Raw genomic sequence first — 26,721 nt, 5'->3', positions numbered from 1 at the left:
TTCTTAAGTGAGTGGAAGATTCGTGAATATTCAGCCTGTTTTCCAGGCTTTTGACGAAGGGTAGTTGAAGCCCAAGGGAGTCCAGTTTTTATCCTCTGATTTCATGGGAAGCCAGGTCACACTGTGTGCTCAGTTAGGCCCCATGTCTGTTATGTAAACAGAAAAGGAATATACAATTGAGTAAACTTAAACCTTAACCCAAGAAAGTTCCACTGCAAACCAGAGTTGCTCAAATGTCCTTGGGGATTATCTCCAAGTTCTTGTGTGCTTCCTACAAGGTTGGGACAAACATGGTGCTGTTTGTCTGCAGGTTTTGTAAACACCAGACTGCTGGTATGTTGAGGGCTGAGCGATGGAAATATTTCCTGAAGTTATATAGACTAATAAGCTGTTAATCATAGCTGTGGTCTTGGAGAGTAAACAACTTCCGTATGGGCTTCCACGGAACAGCATGGTGGGTGGGGGGGCCTGTGTGAACCCAAAGCCCGTGTGTGACCTTCTTGTCCTCTACTCCTAGGCCAGCGGTCACCATTTCTATGCTGTGGCAGTGAATCTTTAGAGATCTCACTGTTTACACTCCGTCTTTGACTTGGGGGCAGATACTGTTTCTGATAGAACCCAGCCAACTCGTATCACATTGCATAGGCTTATATAATCTTTTTGCAGCTGTCTCTTCCTTCCTTTGCTAGTTGCACTTTAAAACTGGAGTTAATCGTTGGTCTGAGTTACACTTTGTTACGGGTCAAGAGAGAAAGGCCAGCTGGTTATTTCTGCTTGGGTCTTTTTTGGTGTGTCTTCCACTGCTCATCATATGACCAACCATCTCTGAGCCTCAGAACAGACCCTCTTCAGTGGGTGACTCTGCCTAGAGGCTTGCTACTCTGAGTGTGGTCTGCAGACCAGGCACATTGCCATAACCTAGAACCTGGGAGTCATGCAGGGTCTCAGGCCCTCCCCCCGACTTAGTGAGGCAGAATTTGTAATTGGACGAGATCTCCAGGTGATTTGTATGCATGGACCCAGGCCAGACTCCCGTTGTGGTCTGCTTGGTTGAAGCTGGGGTGCTACCTCTTCCAGGTTCTAAGGTGGGGGGAGAGGAGAGTGTGAGGGAGCTGTGCTCATGGTCTAAGGCCTGGGCTTTCCATGTGATTGGCACACATCTCCTCCCCTTCACTGCATCGAGGCCTCACCTAACTGCAAGGGAGGTTAAGTAGTGGAGTTAAAGTATGTGTGAGGAATAAGGGTGGAAGAAGGATCAGACACACAAACAGGCCAAGGAATGAATTCGGTGAGCTAAGGTGTGGGTATGGTTCATTGGTCAGTATTATGTCTACCTTTCCTTTACCTACTCCTTTTTTATGTGTGTGTGTGTTTTTTATTCAATTAACTAATTATTTTCCATCACCCCTATCTCCTCTATGTCCTCTTCTACCTCCACCCACTCCCATCCTCCCGAGATCACCATACTGTTGTCCATGTCCATGAGTTTTCTTTTTTTCTTTCTTGTGCAATCCCTCTACACTCCCCCCCCACCCCCCCGAGCTGTCTCCCTGCTCTTTCTCTGAGTCTGTCTCTGTTTTTCTTGGTGGTTCAGTTTGTTCATTAAATTTCACATATAAATGAAACCATATGATACTTTTTTTTCTCTGACTGGCATATTTCGCTTAGCAGTGTTCTCCAGGTCCATCCATGCTGTTGCAAAGGGTAAAGGGTAAAATTTTTTTTCCTTTTTACAGCAGAGTAGTACTTCATTGGGTAAATGTACCACAGCTTTTTTATCCACTCATCTACTGATGGGCACTTTGGCTGCATCCAAATATTGGCTATTGCAAATAATGCTACAATGAGCATAGCGATACATATAGTCTTTCAAATTATTTTTTTGAGTTTCCTGAAGTGAAATCTCTGGGTCTTAAAGGCAATTCCATTTTTAATTTTTTGAGGTAACTCAATTCTGCTTTCCACAGCAGCTGCACAATCTGCATTCCCACCAACAGTGCACAAGGGTTCCTTTTTCTCCACATCCTCAACGACACTTGTTTGTTGATTCATTGATGATAGCCATTCTGACAGGTGTGAGGTGATATCTCATTATGGTTTTAATTTGCATTTCTCTGACGATTAGTCACATTGAGCATCCTTTCATGTATCTATTGGCTATAAGTATGTCCTCTGTAGAGAAGTGTCTATTCCGGTCCTTTGCCCATTTTTAAATTAGATTTTTTTGTGGTGTTGAATTTTGTAAGTTTTTTATAAATTTTGGATATTAATCCCTTATCCAGTGTTTCATTGGTGAATATGTTCTCCCTTTCAGTAGGTTGTCTTTTCATTTTGTTGATTGTTTCTTTTGCCATGCAAAAATTCTTTAGTTTGATGTTGTCCCATTTGTTTATTTTTACTTTTGTTTTCCTTGCCCAAGAAGATATATCAGAAAAAAATATTGCTATGAGAAATGTCCGAAATTTTACTGCCTGTGTTTTCTTCTAGGATCATTACGTAGGTGTTATCGATTGATTCATTAGCCATGTGATTGATCTTGATCTCCAAGTCCTCTGAGTCATCTGTTAGCATAAACTCTAGGGGACACCATGAGTCACCTTGCTAGCATAAACCATCAGGGCCCACACTCATTTGGGAAATTCCCATGGACTCAGAGGAACGGGGACAAAGCCAAGGAACTAGGGACAAATTCCAGCCAAAGACTTTTCCCCCAGCTGTATTGGGGTGTACAGATGACAAAATTGTAAGATACTTAAAGTGTACAATGTGATGATTTGATATATGTATACATAGTGAAAATATTCCCCCATTGAGTTAATTAGCATGTGTATCACCTCACTTATTTACCCTTATTAGGGTGAGAACATTTAAGTTCTACTCAAGCAAATTTCCATTAAACAATACAATATTATCAACTATAATCATCCTGTATTCCTGTAATACATTAAATCCTTAAACCTATTTATTTTATAGCTGAACGTATGTGCCCTTTTACCAAACTTTTTCCCTCACCTGCCAAGCCCTGCTCTTTCTATGAATAGGGCATTTTTTTGTTTGACGATTCCACATATAACTGATACTATGCAGTATTTGTCTGTTTTATTTCACAAAACATAATGCCTTCCAGGTTTACCCATGTTCCAAATGGCAGGATTTTCTTGTTTTATTTATTTATTTATTTGAAATGTTTTTTTTCTTTATTGATTTTAGAGAGAGGAAAGGAGAGGGAGAGAGAGAGAACATAGATTGGCCGCCTCCTGCATGCCCCACACTGGGGATCAGGCACACAGCCTGGGCATGTGCCCCAACCAGGAATCGAACCAGCGACCTCCTGGTGATGGGTCAGTGCTCAACCACTGAGCTACACCAGCCGGGCTCTTGTTTTATTTTTTAAAAAATATTTTTATTGATTTTTTTTTTAGAGAGAGAGGAAGTGAGAGATAGAAACATTGATGTCAGAGAGAAGCATCAATTGGCTGCCTCTTGCACATTCCCTACTAGGGATCAGCCAGCAGTCCAGGCATGTGCCCTGACCAGGAATCGAACTGAGACCACTCAGTCCATGGGAGGAGGCTCAGTCCACTGAGCCATACCAGCTGGACAAGATTTCCTTCTTTTTATAGGTTGAATAATATTCCATTGTATGTATTTATGTGTATGTGTGTACACACATATATGTGTACATACACATCTCACATTTTCTTTATCCATTTATTTGTTGATGGATACATAGATTATTTCTTACCTTGATTATTACGAATAATGCTGCAGTGAATATGGGAATACAGATATCTCTTTGAGGTAATGCTTTTTTTTATCCTCACCCGAGGACATTTTTGCATTTATCGTCAGACAGAGTGGGAAGGAGAGAGGGAGGGAGAGAGAGAGAAACATCGATGCGAGAGAGACACACCAAGTGGCTGCGACCCACACGACCCCAACCGGGGCTGGGGACAAACTGCAATTGAGGTATATGGCCTTAGTGGGAACCAGATCCGAGACTCTCTGGTCCACAGGCCGACGCTCTAACCGCTGAGCCAAACCAGCCAGGGCTGAGGTAATGATTTTATTTCCTTTGGATATATGTCCAGATTTGGGATTGCTGGACCATTTGGTAGTTCCTTTCACTTTGAGAAACTTATGTACTGTTTTCTGCAGTGGCTGTGAATATAAAATCAGCAAGGTCAATGGTCTGGCTTGTGCTGTACACTCATATACGAGTTTAGAAGTTTCCCCTCTTGTTTTTTAAAGGAGTTTGAGAAGGACTTTGAAAAGAGTTTGTTTGTTGGAAGATTTCTGGTTTCTGATTCAGTCTTTTTGGTAATAACCTGTCTGTTTAGATTTTCTATTTTTTCATGATTCAGTCCTGGTATGTTTTATGTTTCTAGGATTTTAACCATTTGTTCTGGGTTTTTCAGTTTGTTGGCATATAATTGCTCATAGTGGTTTGTTATGATTCTTTATATTTGTGCAGTAGTGGTTGTAATATTTCTTTTTAATTTATAATTTTATTTGAATTATTTTCCTGGTAAATCCAACTAAAGGTTTGTTTATTTTGTTTGTTTTTACAGTACAAACTCTTAGTTTTTCTGATGTTTCCTATTGTATTTTTAGTTTCTATATCATTTATTTCTGCTCTGATCTTTGTTATTTCCTTCCTTTTCTTAATTTTGGACTTAGTTTGTCCTTCTTTTTGTAGTTTCTAGTTCCTTGAGGTGTACAATTAGATTATTTATTTGAGATCTTTTTTCCCCCTTAATTAAGGTGTTTATACTATTAACTTCTCTCATAGAACTGCTTTTGCTGTGTCCCATTGGTTTGGATAATTATGTTTCCAGTTTTATTCTTCTTAAGATACTAAGAAAAAAATTTTTTTTGACCCATTGATTGTTCAGGAGCATGTTGTTTAATCTCCATATTTGTGAATTTTCTCATTTTCTTTTTGTCATTGATACCTAGTTTTATACTATTGTGATTGGAAAAGATGCTTGACATGATTTTAATCTTAAGTTTATTAAGACGTGTTTTGTGGCCTAACAAAAGTATCCTGGAGAATATTCCCTGTGTGTTTCAGAAGAATGTTTATCTACTGCTGTTGATGGAATTCTGTAGACAGACAAGCTCCACATGACTGTTTCGGTCATGAAGGACTGATATACAGTGTAGCTAAAAAATTCTCGTTGCCTGGTGGTTTCATAATGTTGCAGTGAAGTATATTATTCACATGTTTGTGTTGATACTGCTGTAAACAAACACACGGCACTGCCAGTCTTATAAAAGTATAGCACATATATATCTGTATAGTATATAATACTTTATAATGGGAACAAAATACTATATTACTGGCTTATGTATTTACTATACTATACTTTTTATCATTATTTGAGAGTGTACTGTTTCTGATGATTAAAAAGTACGTGTTTTTTCTATAATCCTCACCTGAGGATATTTTTTCCCATCTATCTTCAGATAGAGTGGGATGTGGGGAGAGAGAAACATCAATGTGAGACAGACACATTGATTAGTTGCCTCCCACACAACCCCTACTAGGGCCAGGGACCAAACCACAAGCGAGGTATGTGCCCTTGACTGGAATTGAACCCATGACTCTTTGGTCCTCAAGCCAGCGCTCTAACTGCTGAGGCAAACTGGCCGGGGCAAGAATTATGTTTGATGTAAAACTATGCTGCATTACACGGGCAGCAGCAGCCTCATACACCTCGTGCTTACTGTGTCTCTTGATTACGTCCTTTTCTCTTGTGTTTGATTTAATCTTGTGTTTTGTTTATATGGCTTTTAAGTGTACAAAATATCTTGCTAATGTTGCCAATAAGGGTCACATCAAGTAATTGAGTTGGAAACGAAATTAAAGTAAAATCAGAGTTATTGCCTGCGAGTTAGGCATGTCCCATTCCACCATAGCTATGATCTTGAAGAGCAAGAACAAAACGATGGAAGTTTTTAAACCATTTGTTTCATTGAAGGCAACGAAACTAACAAAAATCCTGGAAGGGCATATATCAGACCTGGAGAAACTTCTAATGACCTGGATTGAAGACCAGACACAAAACTATGTCCCTCTCAGCACTGTGATTATCATGGCCAAAGCAAAAAATTTGTTTGCAATATTGAAAAAAAAGACTGGACCCAACTATGGTGTTGAATTTACTGTTAGCTCCAGTTGGTTTAAACAATTCAAGAATTGTTATTCATTACATAATATGAAAGTGAGTCGTGAGACTGTGAGTGGTGAGTCTGTAAGGCAGCTGAAGAAGTTTGGGAAACTCTAGGTAAGCTGATTGCCGTCTCTCAGCCTGCCGGGATCGGTGCAATGCAATGGAACTACAAGCACATGCTGCTTGGAGTGAGGGAGTTTTGCAAGGTAGAAAAATGCTCCAGTTCTCTGGACACAGTTCCATTTATTTGCAGATTGGTATCCCAAGGTCACAAGTGGATTTAAGTAAATTATTTTCTTGAGCTAGCATTACTGCATACACCCTAGCTTTGTCTCTTGCTTTTTACGGGAAGAGACCTTGAAGCCAAAAGATAACAAACTCTTATTCACATGCAAATAAAGCACCCAACACACCCGGGCAGGCCAGGTTTCCCCCTGGGCTAGGATCCCAAGAATTCATTAACACAAAATTGAGAGTGCTTAACACAAGGTTTAAAAACATCCATCTTCCAACCCTTCAACCCCACACTGATTATGGAGGAAAATTATTTGCCAGAGCAAATACTCAGTATGGATGAAACCTCTGTATTTGGAAATGGATGCTTGAAAGGACTTTCATCTATTAGGAGGTCAAGTCAATGCTAGGCTTCAAAGCTTTTAAGGACAGGGTGACAGGCTTGCTTGCAATGTTGCAGGCTACAGATGGAAACCCTTTGTGATCAGTCTGGCACAGGGAGAATCCCAGGATTTTCAAGCTCATCAGTAAGCACATACTGCCAATGTACTACAGGAACAATAAAAAGTCATGGATGACCCAGCTCCTCTTCCAAGATGCCCTTCTGAATTACTGTGCCATTGACATGGAATAATACTGTTGGGAGAATAATATGCGTTTCAAGGTTTTGCTTATTGTTGATAGTACTCTTGGATATCCTCCTTTTATTGTTGATGTTCATCCCAATATCAAAGTGGTGTTTCTTCCTCTCCAAACACCACCTCTTTGATCCAACCAATGGGTCAAGGTATTGTAATAGCTTTTAAGGCCTGATACCTGAAGAAGACCTATGCCCAGATTATTGCTGAAACTGAAGAAGACACTGGCGCAGTTCTGGAAGGATTACAACATCTGTGACTGCATGAAGAACCTTGCTTAGGCTTAGGGTGATGTCAGCAGGAAGTGTATGAATGGCATCTGAAAGAAGACACTGAAGAGGTTCATCCTCGACTTCAAAGGAATTGCCAAGGATAAAGAGGTTACAAAAACCAACAGGGCTGTCATCGATAAGGCAAACAACCTTAACCTGGGTGTGGATGAGGATGACATTGAGGAGCTTCTAAAGGTGGTTCCTGAGGAATTTACTAATGAAGAGTTGTTGGAAATGGAACAGGGATGCATAGCTGAAGAAGAAGCAAGAGAAAAGGATACTACAGGAGAAGAAAGAGAAGAACTTCCAAGAAAATTCACAGTGAAGGGTTTAGTAGAAGCTTTTTCAGGCTTCCACAAGCTCCTTAAAAAGTTAGAAAGGTTTCATTAATAGAGAGGAACGTTCATGGTGCATTATCTGCTTACAAGCAAATCTGTGGTGAAAAATGTAACCAAGCAAACCACTATGGACATATTTCTGGAAAGAGTGACACCTCCTCAAGAAGAGTCTCAGGCAGGTCCTTCAGGAGGTGTTCCACAAGGTATTGTTATCACAGGAGATGACAGCTCCATGAGCATTACTGACCCTGAAGACCTTCCAGTGTACAAGACGTGGAGGTGGAGGGCAGTGATGTCGAGGATCCTGACCCTGTGTAGGTCTAGGCTAATATGTCTGTGTTTTAGTTCTTTTTTTTTTTTAATCCTCACCCGAGGACATTTTTCCATTTTTTGTTCAGATAGAGCGGGAGGGAGAGAGAGGAAGAGAGAGAGAGAGAAACATCGATGTGAAAGGGACACATCGAGTGGCTGCCACCCGCACGACCAACCAGGGCCGGGGACAAACTGAAACCGAGGTACATGCCCTTAGCGGGAACCGAACCCGGGTCTCCCCGGACCGCAGGCCAATGCTGTAACCGCTGAGCCAAACCGGCCAGGGCGTGTGTTTTAGTTTTTAACAAAAATATATAAACTTAAATAAAATAAAAATTTTTAAATAAAAAATTTTAAGTAGAAAAAAAGTTTTGTTGAAAGGAAATATGTACTACTATACAATGTGTGTTTTAGGTTAAGTGTTATTACAAAAGAGGCGAAAAGTTAAAAAAAATTAGTTTATAAAGTAAAAATGTTTCAGTGAGCTAAGGTAAACTTATTGTGGAAAACGGTTTTTATTTTGTGTAGCCTAAGTGTACAGGTGTTTGTAAAGTGTACAGTAGTGCACAGTAATGCCCTGGGTCTTCACATTCATGCACCACTCACCACTCACTCATCTAGAGCAACTTCCAGTCCTGCCAGCTTCATTCATGATAAGTGCCCTGCACATGTCTCCCATTTTTATCTTTTATACCATATTTTTACTGTACCTTTTCTATGTTTAAATTCATAGATACGTACCATTGTGTTACAGTTGCCTACAGTATTCAGTACAGTAACATGCTGTACAAGTTTGTAGCTTAGGAGCAATAGGCTACACCTTACAGCCTAGGCGTGTATTAGGTGAGACCATCTAGGTTTGTGTAAACGCACTCTGATCCTTGTATAATGAAATTGCCAAACAACCCATTTCTCAGAACGTATTCCCTTTGTTAAGTGGTGCACGACTGTTTGATATATTCATGTGGTCTGATGTGTACTTTAAGTCCATTGTTTCCTTACTGATCTTCTGCCTGGATGATCTATCCACTGCTGAAAGTGGGGTAGTGAAGTTTCCTGTTACTATTGTATCACTGTCTACTTATCCCTTCAGATTTCTTAATATTTGCTTTATATATTTAGGTGCTCCTATGTTGTATGCACAGATATTTACAAATGCTATATCCTCTTGATAAATTGGCCCCTTTATCACTATATAAAGATCTTTTTTGTCTCTTGTTACAGTTTTTGGCTTAAAATTTTATTTTGTCTGATATAAGTATAGCTACTCAGGCTTTCCTTTTAGTTTCCATTGTATGGAATCTCTTTTTCCATCCATTCACTTTCAGTCCATGTGTGTCCTTAAAATTAAAGTGAGTTTCTTATAGACAGCATATAGATGGGTCTTGTTTTTTATCCATTCAACCACTCTCTTTTGATTGAAGAGAATATAGTCTATTTACATTCAAAGTAATTATTTATAGTTATGGATTTACTATTGTCATTTTTAAATTGTTTCCTGGTTGTTTGTAATTCTTTTGTTCCTGTCTTCCTCTTTTGCTCACTTCTTTTGTGATTTGATGCTTTTCTGTAGTGGTATGCTTTGATTTATTTTTTGTGTTTCTACCATAGGCTTTTGCTTTGTGGTTTCCACAGAGCATACATAAAACCTCTTATATTTAAAACAGTTTATTTTAAGCAGCTAACAATTTAACTTTGAACACGTACAATAACTACATTTTTATACTGCTCACATTTTATGTTTTTGATGTCACAACTCATTTTATACTGTGTACATTGACAAATTGTAGTTATGGCTATTTTTAACACTTTTGTCTTTTAACCTTTATACTAGAGTTATAAGTGATTTATTCGTCAGCATTATGTTATTTTGAACTTAACTATATATTTACCTTTTTTAGTGAGTTTTATGTTTTCATATTGCTACTTAGCATTCTTTTATTTCACCTTTAAGAACTCCTTTCAACAATTCTTTTAAGAATGTTATAGTGATGATGCATTCTTTTAGCTTTTGTTTGTCTGGAAAACTCTATCTCGTCTCCAATTCTGAAGGACAACTGCCAGGTAGAATATTCTTGGTTGGCAGTGTTTTTCTTTTTCTTTTTTTATCCTCACCCGAGGACATAGAGCGGGAGGGAGAGAGAGAGAGAGAGAGAAACATTGATGTCAAGGGACACATCGAGTGGCTGCCACCCGCACGACCAACCAGGGCTGGGGACAAACTGCAACCGAGGTATGCGCCCTTAGCGGGAACCGAACCCGGGTCTCTCTGTACCGCAGGCCGACGCTCCAACCTCTGAGCCAAACCGGCCAGGGTGGCAGTGTTTTTCTTTCAGCACGTTGAATAGGTTGTGTTATTCCTTTCTGATCTGCAAAGCTGCTGCTGAAATCTGCTCAAGCCTCGTGAAAGTTTCTTTGTATATAAGAAATTGCTTTTATTTTGTTTATAAGATTCTCTCTTTATCTTTATTTTTGCATTTTACCTTTATAAACTTTTATTTTTATACTTTGTATTAATTTCTGTGATTTTCTTTTCCATGAGCAGTTTTGATTATTGTATTTGAAATGCTTTAAAATCTGGTAGTGTCTGAACTTTATTTTGATGTAATTTCAACTTGACGGAAGAGTTGTAAGTGGTGCACGGAACCCCAATATACCCTTCACCCAGATTTCCTAACATTAGATTCTACTATATTTGCCATTCTCTACTTATATATATTATTTCTATTTAATCTGAAGTATTTAGAAGTCGATTAGAGATATGTTGCTCCATTGTCCCTTAACATTTCAGCATGTTTCCTAAAAATAAGGATACTTTCTGGCATAATCACTGCATCAAAATTCAGAAAATAACTTTGATACTTTTCTACTGTCTGATTCTTGGACTTCATAACCATTTTCTCCATAGTTTCAGTTTTAGGCCCAGGATCATGTGTTGTGTTTAGTTGTCATATCTCTTTAGTGTCCTTCAATATGGAATATCTTTGCAGTCTGTCATGGTTCATGATATTTTTAAAGAATATGTAGATCATTACTCTGGGGAATAGTCTTCAGTTTGGATTTGTGTGATGTTTCCTCATAGTACGAATATCAAGAAGTAAATGCTCAGTGCATCATATGTATCTGATGTCCACATGTCTCGTTACTGGTGATAACTTTTACCAAATGGTTGAAGCGATGTCTTCCAGATTTTACCATTCTAAAATTAATTATTAAATTAAAAAAAAACAAATTTTTGACTCTTTGAAGTTAATATCTTTTTTAAAAAATATGTTTTTGATTTTTTAGAGAGAGAGGAAGGGAAAGAGAGATAGAACATCAATATGAGAGAGAAACATTGATCAGCTGCCTCCTGCATGCCCCCTACTGGGGATGGAGCCTGCAACCCGGTCATATGCCCTAACCGGGAATCGATCCCGGACCTCTAGTTCATGTCGTGCTTCACAGATGTTGTGTTTTTCTTTTCTTACAAATTGAAGGCGAGACTATCCATCAGGTAAAGGATCATAACTCACTTTATAACAATACTCGATTTATTGTGGTGGTCTGGAACCTAACCCGCAATATCTATGAGGTATGCCTGTAATTTATCAACAGAAGCTACCCCACTCCTCAGTATCATTAGGATATAGTAATGCAGTTGATTCTTTTTTATTATTCAACTCTTACAACTCTGATATACTAGTTTATTACCCTTAGTGGACTTTCTAATTTTTTAAAACTGTATCTGTATACAAATTTTATTTCTTTTTTATAAAAATAATTTTTCTTTATTGATTTTAGAGAGAGAGGAAGGGAGAGGGGGAGAGAGAGAGAGGAACATTGACTGGTAGCCTCCTGCATGACCTCCACTGGGGATCAGGCCTACAACCTGGGCACATGCCCTGACCGGAAATTGAACCAGCGACCTCTTGGTGCATGAGTTGCTGCTCAGCCACTGAGCCACACTAGCCAGGCTTATTAATTTTTTTATGCTAGCTATTTTTCTCTCCTTTGAAAACTGTTTTCATCATTACTATTATGTCAATGAGTCATCCATTTCTAGTATATTATTTTAATGGGAATGAATTTAATGTGCATTTTGCTGGTAAGCAAAATTACTCATGAGTATAATTTTTTATATATTTAGTATATAAAATGGGGAGTTTTTAATATATGTTACTACTATGCTAATTTTAAGAGATTTAAGAATGGATTTAATATAGAGTTGCTTCAGTATATATTAAATAGGTATAAAAATATTTTCTTAAAGGATATTTTGAGTTGCAGTGTTTTTTTCCTGTTTTGGCTCCCTAGGATAAATTAGTAATAGGATGTTGAGTTTTAAACTCTGATGTCTGGTTCACTTGGCTTATCTTTTTTTTTTTTTTTATCCTCACCAGAGGACATTTTTTGAATTTATTTTCAGATAGAGCAAGAGGGAAAGAGGGAAGAAGAGAGAGAGAGAAACATCGATGTAAAAGAGAGACACATCAAGTGTTTGCCACCCACACGACCCCAGCCGGGGCAGGGGACAAACTGAAAGCTAGTTATGTGCCCTTAGCGGGAACCGAACCCAGGACTCTCTGGTCCGCGGGCCGATGCTCCAACCGCTGAGCCAAACCAGCCAGGGCCACTTGGCTTATCTTTATGGTAGATTGGTAGAGTCCCAGAATTGGGGCCACAAGGAGGTGAGATTTGCGTGATTAACAAGGATTAAGTCTGGGAGAGGGAATTGGATCTAGTTTAGTTGTCTGAAGGAATGTGGCTAATTGTCCTGGTCACACTTTCTTAAATGTTTCTTTCTAATTTAATTTTTAAGTTTCCTTGCCTTCCACAGTCTATCATCTACAACTCGGCTTAAAAATTTTACTATTTCTCTTTTACCTTCAGGGTAAAGTCCACATTCCTAAGTTTGGAATATAAGACCTTCGACTACCCCTTACTACATCAAACCCCATGCCATTTTGAACATGCTGTCCCCAGGCAACATGTCTGGTTCTGTTTTTGAGGAAGCTCTCTTCTTCCTCCTCGGTCTCCTCAGTGAATGCTGAATGAGTCCCCGGACTTGACTCACTGACCCCCTGAGAAGGCCCCCAGGCAGCTGCACAGATTCTCCTCTCCTTGGTGTACAAATGGACCCAGATCTGACCGATGATGGTAATTGGCTGGGCCTGGGGGTGTGAGTTAAAAAGGCCACCAGTTGGATTCCATCTTGGCTTACTCTGACTCAATCATTTGGGTGGGGCTCCGGATGCTTGTTGGTCTTTGCTTCCAGAACGCCCGGGTTGGGAGTTTGATGCTTAGCGGGGGTTGGGACTGTTGGTGTGAATACCAGATGAGGCTGCTGCAAGCACACTCTGCAGGACGTGCTCACACGCGAGCCTGCGTTTGTGTCACCTGGGTGACTTGGTAAGCTGCAGAAGGTTGGGTTCCACGTTCAGAGTTTCTGATTCATAGGTCTGGGTTGGGCCTGAGAATTTGCATTTCTAACAAGTTAGGGGATGTTGATGTTGCTGTTCCGGGGACCACACTTAGACAACCTCTGCTGTGCAGTCGATGGGTCATTGGTGAGCTGGAGTATTGATCCCTCACCCCCACAGAGAACCGAAGAAGCCAAGAGGCAGATCCTGTGCATAGTTCACAACCACATTGGCCACATACTGTAATTCTTTGCATAAATCCCGTGCCCACTGGCCTGTGAGCTCCCGAGTGCAGTTGAATCAGAGACTGTGGTAATGGGTTTATACTATTCTCCTTGCTCCGGGGGCTAAGGGCCACTGCCAGAACCCTGTGGCTACTCTCTGGGGCCGACATTTGAAGTAAAGCCCTACGGTTTTTCCAGAAGATAAAAAGATAGGGGCAGTGGTTCTGATTCAGGAGATTTTTGCTACCCAGGCATTGTCTGGGGACATATTTGGTTGTCACAGCTTATAGTTGGCATGTTGAGGATGGAGTTCAGGGATGCTGCTAACCATCTTGCAGGGCACAGGACAGCCCCCCACAACAAAGATGTATGCAGCCTAACATGTTAGTCTTGCTGAGCTCGAGAAGCCTGGACTCGGGAAGGAAGCGCTAATGAGGTCGGTGGGTCTTACTGTGAGATCTTTCGCTGTGCTGCTCATTTGTCCTTCACCCTGTCCCTGCTCTTGGATTCTGTAATCCAGAGCACCCCACCTACCTCCCCCCCCCCCCCAGCCCTGTCCTGGTGGAGCCTCCAGGAACCAGGGCTAGCAAAACCTCCAGGGAGGATTAACCAGAGATTAATATTTTGCATCAGTTGGAAGTGTTTTAAATACATTATCCTTTCAACAATAAATGACTTATTTGAGTGGGGCTAGGGCATTTGTTGAATGATTGACTGGGCCTAACCGACCTGCATCTTTCCCCTGTTCCGCAGGAGGAGAGGGTGTGTGAGCCAGTGTTCTCTGCTCAGCCAGGGAAGAGCCCTTCATTTCTTAACTCAGCTGAGGTTTGAGCGACTTGTGTGCCAGGTCCGGTGAACACCACAGAAAGACCCTTTCTGTCCTCGTGCAGCTCTCACTGGAGAGGGGAGGTGAACAGAACGAAGAAGGGGACTCTTCTTCTCTCAAAAAACAGATTGTAGTGAATAGGTCAAGAAAGGTAGAAGAGGGAAATAAGGTATAAAATCAGGGAATGTTTGTTTTTTTAGATAAAGTCCAGGCCTTGCTGTGGGGTTGACAGTTCCACTGAGACCTGGAGGAGAGATGGTGCCGTTGTGGGTGGAAACAGGCAGAGTATTTGCTCCCAGCAAAGGGACTAGGAAACAGGAGCTGGGGGCCACAGCAGGCCAGCGTGGCTGGAACACTGACCAGGTTGGGTGGCAGGAGATGGGCAGTGAGTCAGGCGGGGAGCTGGTCACACATGACCGCCCCTGCCCCCTGGAGCTTAGGTGGTGTTCTGCTGTAGGATCGACATGGCCTTGTAATTTTAAGAAGTCATTCTGGCTTTTCTGTCTACTGATTGGAGGGAAACCAACAGGGAAAGCAGGCAGGTCAGAGGACAGGCTGCTGCAGCACTGAGAGCTCATGGCGGCTTGGGCCTCGGTGGGGAAGGCAGAGGTGTGGGTGGATGGGCCCGGCTGCAGTTTGGAGGTAGCAGTGGTGGGGGTGAGCGGAAGGGAGGCATCAAGGGTGGCTACCAGGTTCCTGGTGTGAGTAGTGGGCTCCATGGAGTTGCCATTTACTCAGATGGGGAAGAACTGTTTTGGTGGGGGCCTCAAAGCCTGCTAGCTGCAAGGGGATGACCAGTGGACACTTAGCCACAGGAGTCTAGATATGGGGGGAGAGGTCTGGCTCTCAACATTTAGATGGTGTTTGATGGCAGGGGATGGACAGGTGTTCCCTAGGGATAGTGAGGCTCAACTCAGTCAGTGGCCCGCAGGGGCCAGACTGGCCAAGTAAATGCTGGGATGGCCGATGCAAGGTCACAGTCATTGTGCACTGTGGAGGTCTGAAAGCCCACCCTTCATATAGGCAGCAGAATAAAGAGGAAGGAAGGTTCCAGAAGAGATGAGAACAAGAAAGTGAGCACCTGGGGTTTGGGGTGCCCTTTGTGTGGGGTGTGAATGTTGCTCATAGTGATACTGGGATTTGGGGGGGAGGGGGAAGCCTGATTCAGCAGCTGGGGTTGCCGAAGAATGATTGGCAGCAACACAGAATTTTCTAGATGTAGGTAGCAGTGAGTAGCCGGCTGCATGGCCTTTGGAGGGGCCAGGGTTGTTTACAGCTAGGAGGGGCCGGGGTGTTTACAGCTAGGAGGGGCCTGGGGCTTGAAAGTGGAATTGGGGACATGGTAGGCCATCCTGAGGCTGAAGGGAAGTCATGTCCCCAGGGGCCAGCCAGGCCCCTGCTGAGAGCAAGGAGCTGAGGTTGGTCTAGTCCAGGAGCTTCATGGAGAACGTCTCCTTGGGCCACAGCATGCGGGGGCATGTGGCTGAAGCTTGGAAGTGTGGTCAGCATAACCAAGCACTTCACTGAGCTCCATTATTGGGAAGCTGTGCTTACTGCTGTTCAAAGTATAATGGTGAATCCACTGTTTTCAACTCTGTTTCCCAAGGGCCTTTGAAGGGAGAGGGGGTGAAGGAGCACCCCTAGTGTGGTGGTGTTCACCTGAGCAGCTCCCTGCAAGTGTGGCGTTTCTTGGCCAGTGATTCAGTGTTGATGTTCAAACTCTACAGTTTTTTGTTTATCCTCACCCAAGGACACTTTTGCATTCATCTTCAGATAGAGCGAGAGGGAGAGAGGGAGGAAGAGAGAGAGAGAAACATCGATGTGAGAGAGGCACACCGACTGGCTGCCACCCACACAACCCCAACCAGGGCTGGGACAAACTGCAACCCTTAGCGGGAACCGAACCCGGGACTCTCTGGTCCGCGGGCCGACGCTCTAACCGCTGAGCCAGACTGGCCAGGGCCAAACTGCAGTTTACTAAGGGCTTCCAGGAAGATGTGCCGACTGTTTCTGTGGCTCTGTATACTCCCGGGACACTTGGGAAAACACTTTGGGGCGTGGGCCCCCTCATTCGGGCAACTTCCTCTGTGGGGGCTCTTGGGCATTTTACCACTGGGAACTACTTGTATTTTGGTCATTTTATATTTCACTTCCTACTCACTGTGCAGGAAACAGAAGGGATGCAGGAGTGACAGCCAAGTGTGAGTCGAGTCGTGCAAGGAGGGAACCCTCCACGGAAGCCTCCTTGCAGCCCTAATTGACAGCTTACAATTCTGGTCATTTCCCTGCAGCTCGGATATTCATGAGCTCCGGTCTGGGAACACGCCTGAGAGGCCCTCCTGCCTTCGAGGGACCCCCTTCTGATGTGGAGATTATGGTGCTAAGGGCATACAGTAGACCCATTAGTGTGTCAGGAAATCAGTTTAGTGGATTTTGACAGGCATTTTTTTCTTTATTAAAATTAAAAACATTATGGTAAAATACACATAAACATACAATCTACCATTTAAAAAAATTGAGGTATGATTGACATTAATTTCAGATGTACAACATGATTCAGTATTTGTGTGTATTTTGAAATGATCACCACAATGAGTCTAATTAACATCCGTCACCCCACAGAGATACAAAAATTATTATTATTTTTTTTGCAGTGGAATATAGTTCATATTTATTGAAAAAACCGTTGAATGCTTAACACTTTAGCACTTTAAATGTATATTTAACCCTTGTAAAAATCCTGTGAAGTGCAGGTACCATTATTATTCCACTTTACTGATGAAGAAACGGAGGCACAGAGAGGGCTCAACCAAGGTCACATGACTAGTAAGTGGCTGAGCTGGCGTTCCAAGCCCTAGTAATCTGGCTCCAGAGTCCATGAACTATTGCTGCCTCTCACCATTACCACAGGGAGTAAAAACTCCTGTAATTCCTAACAAGCAAATTCTTTCCAGCCCCAGAAAATATTATTTAATTTCTGTGACATTTCATAGTCATTATTATAAGTGGTTTTTCACTAATCAACTTTTTTTTATTTTTTATTTTTTTTCCACATCTTTATCGTTGAATGTAAAATGTATTACAGATGTTGCACATTTTTCCCCCATTGACCCCCTCCTCCCCACTCCCGCCCCCCTCCCACCTTTTCCCAAACTATTGTCCGTGTCCATTGGTTATGCATATAAGTTCTTTGGTTTATCTCTTCCCACCCCCCCAACCCCTTTCCCTTTGAGGTTTGTCAGTCTAGCAATGAATTTGTGCTTCTTAATCCCTTCACCTTTTTCACCCATTACCCCAACCCCCTTCCCAACTGGCAACCAACAAAATGTTCTCTGTATCTATGAGAATGTTCCTGTTCTTCCTGTTCATTTTGTTTGTAGATTCCATTGTTGATAGATATGTATTCATTGCAATTTTGTTTGTTCATACATTTTATCTTTTTCTTTAAAAAGACCCTTCATCATTTCATATAATAACGGTTTGGTAGTGATGAACTCCTTTAACTTTTTCTTGTCTGGGAAAGTTTTTATATGTCCATCGATTCTAAATGACAGCTTTGCAGGATAGAGTAATTTTGGTTGTAGGTTCTTGGTTTTCATCACTCTGAATATTTCTTGCCACTCCCTTCTGGCCTGCAAAGTTTCTTTTGAGAAATCAGCTGACAACCTAATGGGAACTCCCTTATAGGTAACTAGCTGCCTTTCTCTTGCTGCTTTTAAGATTCTCTCTTTGTTTTGAACCTTTTGCATTTTGATGATGATGTGTCTTGGTGTGGGCTTCTTGGGGTTCATCTTGTTTGGGATTCTCTGTGCTTCCTGGACTTGTATGTCTGTTTCCTTCACCAAGTTAGGAAAGTTTTCTGCCATTATTGTTTCAAACAGGTTTTCAATTTCTTGTTCTCTCTCTTCTCCTTCCGGCACCCCCAAGATGCGAATGTTGGCACGTTGAAGTTGTCCCAGAGGCTCCTTACATTATCCTCATTTTTTTGGATTCTTTTTTCTTTTTGCTGTTCTGATTGGGCGTTTTTTGCTTCCTTATATTCCAAATCGATGGTTTGCTCCTTGGATTTACGTACTCTATTATTGAAGCTATGTAAATTATTCTTTATTTCAGTTAAAGCCTCCTTCGTTTCTAACTGTGCAGCGATCATTTCTTACTGGTCCTTTTTTATGCTCTCGAGGCCCTCACTGAGTTCATTGAGCATCCTTATAAGCAGTATTTTGAACTCAGCATCTGTTAGGTTGCTTATATTCATTTCGCTTAGTTATTTTCTTGGGGTTTTGTTCTGTTCTTTCATTTGGGACCTGTTTCTTTGTATCCTCATTTTGGCTGCCTCCCTGTGTTTGTTTCTGTGTATTACTTAATGAGAGGTATAGGGCTCGCTGAGACCCGATGCTGCTCATTTGAAAGAATTTAGGAAAAACCTGAAGCAGGATCCAAGACAGGCCAATCCTATGGTTAAGCAAGTGGCAACAGCTTGGGTGGGCTTGAAAGTTGGGTGGGGCGGGGCGGGGCCTCAGGGAGTCAGCAGGGCGGGGCTACCAGTGTGAGCCAGGTTGCTGGAGTCCCAGATATGGCGACTGTCTGCTGCCCCAGGGAAGGGCTCACCAAAGGAACAAAGGCCTCTGACAGCAAGTTTGTCCCTGAGGAAGCCCCCTCTCCAGCCCTCGCTCCAGTGCCAAACAGCTCAGTTCTTCCCTGTATTTCTCTGGTGCCCCTTGAGCTGCCTCCCCTCCAAGCTCAGAGGGAGAGAGTCCGATAAGTCCGTGTGCCGGCCCTTTAAGGAGCTGCCTGTGGCTCCAGCCGCTTCAGCTTCCCTGAGCCTCAGTTTCCGCTGGTTTTTCCAGCCAGAAGTTATGGGGATTCTCTTCCTGGCACTGGAACCCTGAGCGGGGCACCTGGTGTGGGACGGGGACCCCTCAGTCCTCAGGAAGGACCTTCCCAGCCGCGGGAGCCTCCTGATTTTTATCCGCCACACTTGGGTGTGGGACCAGCCCGTCTCGCCACCCCTCGCGCCACCGCCCCTCCTACTGGTCTGGATGTAGCTGCTTTTTTTTTTTTAATTCCGTAGTTGTACGACTTCCATTCAGCTTGATTTCAGGCGGTTTTGGATGATGGTTGTTCTGTAGTTCTGTTGTAACTTGGATGTGGTTGTGGGAGAACGCGATACTGCGTTTCCCTACGCCGCCATCTTGACCGGAAGTTCCAGATACAAAAATTATTTTCCTGTGATGAGATATTTTAAGATTCACTCTCTTAGCAACTTTCAAACATGCAATGCAGTATAATGAGCATACTATATATTACATCCTCGTGACTTACTTTATAACAGGAAGCTTGTACCTTTTGACCCTCTTCACCATTTGCCCACCTCCCCACCCCTCACTGCTGTCAGCCACCAGTTTGTTCTCTGTCATCTGTGAGCTCTTTTTTTATTTTTCCACATATAAGTGAGGTCACGCAGTATTTGTCTTTTTCTGTTTGACTTATTTCACTTAGCATAATGCCCTCAAGGTCAATTCATGTTGTTGCAGATGGCAAGATTTCATTGTTTTTTTATGGCTGAATAATATTTCTTTGTGTATATATATTAAATGTATTATCTTAACCATTAAAAAAATATTTTTCTTTATTGATTTGAGAGAGAGAGCAAGGGGGAGAGAGAGAGAGAGAGATAGAAACACCAATGAGAGAGAACATCAGTTGGCTGCCTCCTTCATGACCCCCACTGGGGATCAGGCCCACAACCTGGGAATGTGCCCTGACCGGGAATCAAACCGGAATGCTCAACCAGTGAGCCACCAGGCCAGGCTGTCTTAACCATTTTTAAGTGTGTAGTGCAGTGGCTGAGCTTTTGTGACTGGCTTATTTCCCTGAGCATAATATCCTTAGGGTTCATCCATGTTGTAGCATATGTGAAAAATGCCTTCCTTTTTTAGGCTGAAAGTATTTCATTGTATGTATAGAGCAGACTTTGTTTATGCATTCATCCATTGATGGACACTTGGGTTGCTTTTGGGTATTGTGATTAATGCTATGGTCATGGAAATACAATGACGGCATTTCTTTTGAATGGAGTAGAGTAGAATAGAAGATGTCAGAGTAGCACAGGTAAATGTGGACACAGTGTAGGCAGACCTCCCTGGTGTTTAAGAGCCCTTGGGAATCTAGATTTTTATGGGAAATCTCATTTTTAAAAAAGCCATTTTTAAAATAGTAATGTGAGCCACACCAACGTGTTTGTTGCCAGGATCTTTGTGTGGCCCTCCAGTGGGTGACCTCAGGCGTGAGAGATTATGTATAAGGGCTTTTTGATACGTTGTCACGGATCCAAGGAAGGAGAGGTTTCCTGGAGAGAGAGGTCAGAGAGGGCCAAGTGAAGGAGCTAGAACCTGAAGCTGGGATTAAGTCAAATAAAAGAAAAGGGGAACAGGAACTCTTATTCATTGCTGGTGAGAATATAAAATAATACAGTCATTTTTGAAGACAGTTTGGGGGTTTCTTACAAAACTAAATTAACAACGTATGACCTAGCCATCATGCTCCTTAGCATTTGCCAAAAAGATTTGAAAACAGGTTCACATAAAAAACTGCTCTTGGTTGTTTATATCAGCTTTATTTATAATTTTCAAAACTTGGAAGCAACCAAGATGTCCTTTAGTTGGGGAATGGATAAACTGTGGTCCATCCAGATAATGGAATATCATTCAACACTAAAAAGAAACGAGCCATCAAGCTACGAAAAGACATGAAGGAACCTTAAGTGCATATTATTAAGTGAAAGAGGACAGTCTGGGAAGGTTAAATGCTGTGTGATGTCAACTGCATTACATTCTGGGAAAGGCAAAACCATGGAGACAGTAAACAGATTAGTGGTTGTCAGGGGTTGGGAGGTGGGAAGATGGGTCACAGAAGATTTTTAGGGCAGCAAAACTATTCTGTACGATACTGTAATGGTGGGTACGTGTCATTATACATCTGTTAAAACCCGTAGAACGTATAACTCCAAGAGTGAAACTTAACATAAACTGGGACGTTTGGTGGACAGTGACCTGTCAATACAGGTTCATCCATTGGAACACAGGTAACGCTCTGGTGGGGGATTTTGATAAGGGGGAAGGTGTGGGAGAGAGTGGGGCAGGGGTTGATTCAGAACTGTGTACATTCTGCTCAGCTTTGCTGTGAACCTGGAACTGCTGTTAAAAAAAAAAAAAAAAGTAAGTTAAAAAAAAAAAAAGTGAAGACCTTCCAGGTTATGGGGAGGAGGTAGGAGAGTCAGTGTGTGTTCAGGGGATCCAGGGGCAACACGTCTGGCTGTGAGAAAAGGTTCCTGTTGGGACAGTGGGGTGCGTGACTGGAACAGCAGCCCCGGCCGCAGCAGACACTCCCACCTGCCGTGATCGTGCTGAGGCTTGGCTCTTTCAGCGCGGGGGGTGGCGTAGCTCCTGAATTAACCTGGCTGCCCAGATGTCTCCCATGGACTGATAACTGAGCAGTCTGGGAAAGCATCGCGATAACTGACGAACAGTGTGAGTTACATGTTCACATGCGTGGGATGAAGCTCTGGAACAATTCTTTGGCTCAAGTAAAGTGTTTTCTGTGCCTTGTGGTGCCCTGATTCCAGTGAGTGACATCAAAGGCTTACTTTGTTAGGCAGTAATGCCCTCAAGGTCCACCCTTGCTCTCTGAGCTTGGAAGCAAGATCTTTGTAATCCCTTATGGAGGATGAGGTTTAGTAGTTTGGAAGAAAGTGATTGGAGTAGGAGCTGTTGCCCATATTCTCAGAGAAGAGCCAGCACTCAGGCCCTCACAAGCCCGGAAAGGATCTTTCTTGCCAGTGGCCACTTGGGCTGTGCTAACCAGATGGGAGTGTCACCTGCTGGTTGTAAGATCTTCCACTTGCTAGTTCCAGTCGGTGGTGCTTCCGTTGCCTCCCAGCCACGTGGGCAGCAGAACCAGTGTCTTCCTCATGACTCACTTGGTTCTCAAGGTTACTGAACTGTTTTTTTTTCTTTTCATATATAAAGAAGGGCGTAGGATCACTACCCATGCACAACAGTCGTCGATGCTGGGTGTTGGTTGTCGTGTGGGAACAGTGGAAGATGTGTGGTGATAAGACTAGAGGCACCAGGGAGCCCAAGAGGCATGGTGAGCACGGGTTAGCCGGTGGGGGACGAGGGGGACAAGACGGCCAGGGGTGAACCCGAGATCCCTGCAGTGCCAGGGAGGACCCACGAGGACCGCAGGGTGGAGGGAGTGCAGGGTCTGGGGGCCGTGGGGAGGGAGAGCAGTGCAGCCTGCTTGTTTGGACCCGGAAAGAACAGGTGGTAGATGAAGGGCAGGGTATGTGGAAATGCATTTTGAGCAAATTTTTGGAAAGGAGGAAAGTTGCAGAGGCACGAGGAAAGATGATTTTTGAGAGTTGCTGCTGCATTTAATTTGATTTGGCTGTGGGCCGTCCCAGGGGAGCTGAGACGGCGACCTATTTTGAGACAGCTCACCTGAGGTGTGAGTGTCCAGTCTTACACGGATGGATTCCAGGGACATCTGTGACCAGGCGCTGAGACCTACCAGACACTCTTGGACCACAGAGCTCCCAAGTAGTTTGTGAGTGGGCGTTGCCCTGAAGGAGTTGCAGTCCGTGGTGAGACAGGAGGGGGTGCTGTGGAAGGAGGGGGGGTGCATCTCACCGTGGAGAGCAGGACCTTGGGGCACAGCAGGGTGGAGGGATGGCTCCGTTGGCAGTGGTCTGGAATGAAAGTACACTCCTTCAGGTTGAAGTGGGAATCCAGTTCTCAGTTGACTCAGCTGTCCATGTCTAGTTCCTCACCTAGGTGGTGACCGATCATTCGGGTGCCTATGAAAGTGGGCTTACGTCAGATGGAAATGGAAACCTGCAGCCCTTGCTGGTACCCGTAAGGCTTAGCCGGCATTCTGGGGTTTGGACAGCAAAGGGAATCGGGAGGGTCCTTAAGCCAAGAGCCACCATGAAATAAATTTGCTTAATTGAATCATTTTATCTATCGGAGTTGTTAGAGGCTTTCTAATGGAGTCCAAATGTGATTACTTAAGAGCCCTGTCGTGGTAACAGCTGGTATTTGTGTGGTCGGGCTTTCTAGTGTTTTTTTGTTGTTGTCGTTAATCCTTACCCAAGTGATTTTCAGATAGAGTGGAAGGGAGCGAGGGAGAGAGAAACATCAATGCGAAAGAGACACATCCACTGGCTGCCTCCTGCACGACCCCAACAGGGGCTAGGGATCAAACCTGCAACCCAGGCACATGCCCTTGACTGGGAATCAAACCTGTGACCCTTTGGTCCACGGGCCAGTGCTCTAACCGCTGAGCAAGACCGGCTAGAGCAGGATTTACTGGTTTTCAAAGCAGCCCCAGTTGATCTCTCAGCGGCTTTGGAAGGTGCTCTCTCCAGGTGTCCTCCACATTGGTTGGAGGCCAATCTGAGAACTTCTAAGACTAGTTCAAGGGCACACAGATAGGAAGTGGCAAAGTCCTAGACTCTAACACAGCAGGATTTTCACCTCAAAGCGGTATTATTTTTTCTACTCATTCAGTTTTAAAAAATGTTGGTAAAATGCTCATAACATAGAATTTATCACCTTAACCATCCGAAGGATACAGTTCAGTAGTGTTGAGTACAGCACGTTACTGTGCCGCGAGTCTCCACCGTTCTTCATTAAACACTGACTCCGCGCTCCCCTTTCCTACAGCCCCTGGCAACTACCCTTCTGCTTTTGGTCTCTCTGAGTTTGGCAGCTACTTACTCATGCAAGTAGATCATACAGCGCTGGTCCTTTTGTGTCTGCCCCGTTTTACATTCCCACCAGCATTGTGCAGGGTTCCGGTGTCTCCACACCCTTGCCCACACTTGTCATTTCTAATATGTGTGAGGTGGTCTCTCCTTGTGGTTTTGATCTGCATTTCCCTAATGACCAGTGGCACTGAGCATCTTTTCCTGGGCAAGCAGAATTTTAAAGAGGGCCTTTCAGGGCTGGGTATCACCATCTAGGTGAATTCCAGTGCTAATTGCCTGAGCATTTTGTGTGGGAAACAACTGGAGAATGAATGGCCCTAACCTGTTAAGTGGCGAAGCTCACACATGTACACTTTTGCTTTGAAAGGAAATTGAGACCTAGAGATGTTAAGTGACGGGCAGAATGTCACGAGGGTGCAAAATCTGGACCTTGTAGAAATGAAGGCAGAGACCAGGGAATGGTCGAGTCTCTGGGAACTCCGGAGTTCTCGGTGCCATTGCTGGGACTAGTCTTCGCTTCCTGTTCCAGGGCTCTTTAGAGGTGCCAGGCCACCAGGGTTAGCAAAATCCGGCGCTCATCTTCCCTTACTGCTTCCTTAGTGCTTCACAGATGTTCATCTATTCAGCACACAGTTCTTGTGCTCTCTACCCACTGCTGTGCTGGGGATAAAGCAATAAATGAGATAAACATGATCTCTGTGTTCATGGGTTGTCTTCCTGCTTCAGAAGCAGTAAAATGGTGTTAATCTTTGGACTGGCTCTGCATATTAATTATCATAATTTAAATAATGCATAATGGGTAATGACAGTTTATTTGAATAGGGTTTTTCTTGGGGTCCTCTGGAAAGTTATTGTCTTCCCTTTCGTAATTAAAAAGTTATTAGTAGCGATATAATTTCAGATTATGTGAATATTCTCTTTCACATCGAACTTTCACTGGCTTTAATTTCCATGGTTCATTTCTACCGCCATTGTTCCTTCACTATTTATCTGCATTTGAGAATCCAGGAGCTTTTCCTTCTTTCCCATTTGCATAGAAGTAAGGATTTGTGCACTCTTGTTATTTTTTATTTTATTTTATTTTTTTATATCAGGGATTTTTTATTTTTATATTATTTTTATTAATTTATTTTTGTTACAGATGTTTCTCCTTTTTTTGTTATTTAATGGGTTATGATTCATTACCATTTTTTATTTTGATGCTCAGCGCACCCCGTGGGACACGTCCTCAGGAGTCCGCGAGCTCTTCCTTCTTCTACGGTGTGAGGTGTTTCAGGCTCGTCTGGTACTTCCTCTGCCTGTTTTGCGTTGGTCTCCTCTCTGGGTAGTGATGCTGTTGCTGGGAATGCTTGGGGCACTGCTCACCTGGGCCTCTTCTTGTGATGCGTCCTCGCAGACATTGTCCCTTAGGGTCTGGCGCTGTGGCTCGACCAGCCCTCGTGGTTCCTAAGGTTGCCCCTGTGCTTCAGCAGCATCGTCAGGGAACTTCGAAAAAAGGCCGGGTGTGTCCTCACCTCGGAGCTTACACAGCATGCCTGGGCCACACGGCACGTCCCAGGGTGTGTGGAGGAGGGAGCCAGCCAGCGAGCTCCTGAGCCTGGGGCTCTGCCTTTATCGGGGGCTCTGGTGGTTGCCTGCGCTTTTGCGAGTTCCCTCTTTATTGATTAATTTATAACATAAGAGTGGGAATTAAAGTACAGAAAGGGAAAAGCAAGCGGTCAGTCAAAGGTCAGTAATCTAGGTCAAGCAGCGTTTTCTATAAAAGAAAAAGGGAAGTTCATGGGTGGGTGGCCTGGTTCTTTGTCTGGTCACGTAGCTTTGAATTCTTTGAAGTGGTTGCCTCAGCAATCAAAAGCTTGATGTCAGGCACTTAGAGTACAAGCGAATTGTCCGGTGCTTACACTGCATGGTCCCAGCCTTGGGGCCAGTCATTTCTCCCAGGAGCCCCATGGAAGGACGAGTATTAAAAAACTGAGATCTGGGCCCGAGTGCTCTTTGACGTTGGTGTGTCATTGTTTGTCAGCCATCTCAGTAGGCAAGCCAGGGGGTTTGTGGGTGTGTAAGCACAAATCTAAAATATCTACCCCCCCCCCCCCATATGTCTGTATATTTAAAATGTGGACTTTTCACAAACAAAGTTCATGGAGTAGGATTCTGATTAGACACGTGTGTATTTTCGGGTCGATGTCACTCGTTTTCTTTTTATTGTTAACAGGTGGCTCAACCCCTTGTTTAAAACTGGCCACAAACGAAGATTAGAAGAAGATGATATGTATTCAGTGCTTCCAGAGGATCGCTCCAAGCACCTTGGAGAACAGTTACAAAGGTGGGCGACAGGCAGTCAGGAGAAGGCCAAGGGAGAGAACCTCTAAGTGTGTGGCTAATGGTTGGGAGGGGGTGTTGCCTTCCTTTGGGCGCTTCTGGAGCCTCAGTCCCCTAACGTGGCACACTCTGCCCCCCTCAGGCTGTCCCTGGGCTTAGCCTGATTTGTCAGGTGCCTGAAACCAGTGTTTCCTGCGCATTTGTGGAA

The 26,721-nt window shown here is 43.4% G+C and overlaps 1 protein-coding gene across 20 annotated transcripts in view; it reads left to right on the top strand.

The window, feature by feature from the left end:
• ABCC4 (ATP binding cassette subfamily C member 4) overlaps positions 1–26,721 on the top strand; it is a 275,943-nt gene that overhangs the window by 34,097 nt on the left and 215,125 nt on the right. For 19 of the 20 annotated variants that reach the window (XR_004958001.1, XR_004957999.1, XR_004957998.1 and 16 more), the window contains exon 2: positions 26,407–26,517. Coding sequence is in view for 14 of the 20 variants with exons in the window: in XM_036249556.1 (XP_036105449.1) it covers positions 26,407–26,517 (111 nt within the window). In the remaining 6 variants the exon portion in view is untranslated. Of the gene's footprint in view, positions 1–12,896; positions 13,110–26,406; positions 26,518–26,721 lie in introns of those variants that run through there. The other variant, XM_036249557.1, reaches the window with a different exon arrangement.

The sequence above is a fragment of the Molossus molossus genome, unplaced genomic scaffold (genome assembly GCF_014108415.1).
Source record: "Molossus molossus isolate mMolMol1 unplaced genomic scaffold, mMolMol1.p scaffold_m16_p_9, whole genome shotgun sequence".
In the NCBI taxonomy this organism is placed as follows: domain Eukaryota; kingdom Metazoa; phylum Chordata; class Mammalia; order Chiroptera; family Molossidae; genus Molossus; species Molossus molossus.
This window is presented reverse-complemented; position numbering and strand designations above follow the sequence as displayed.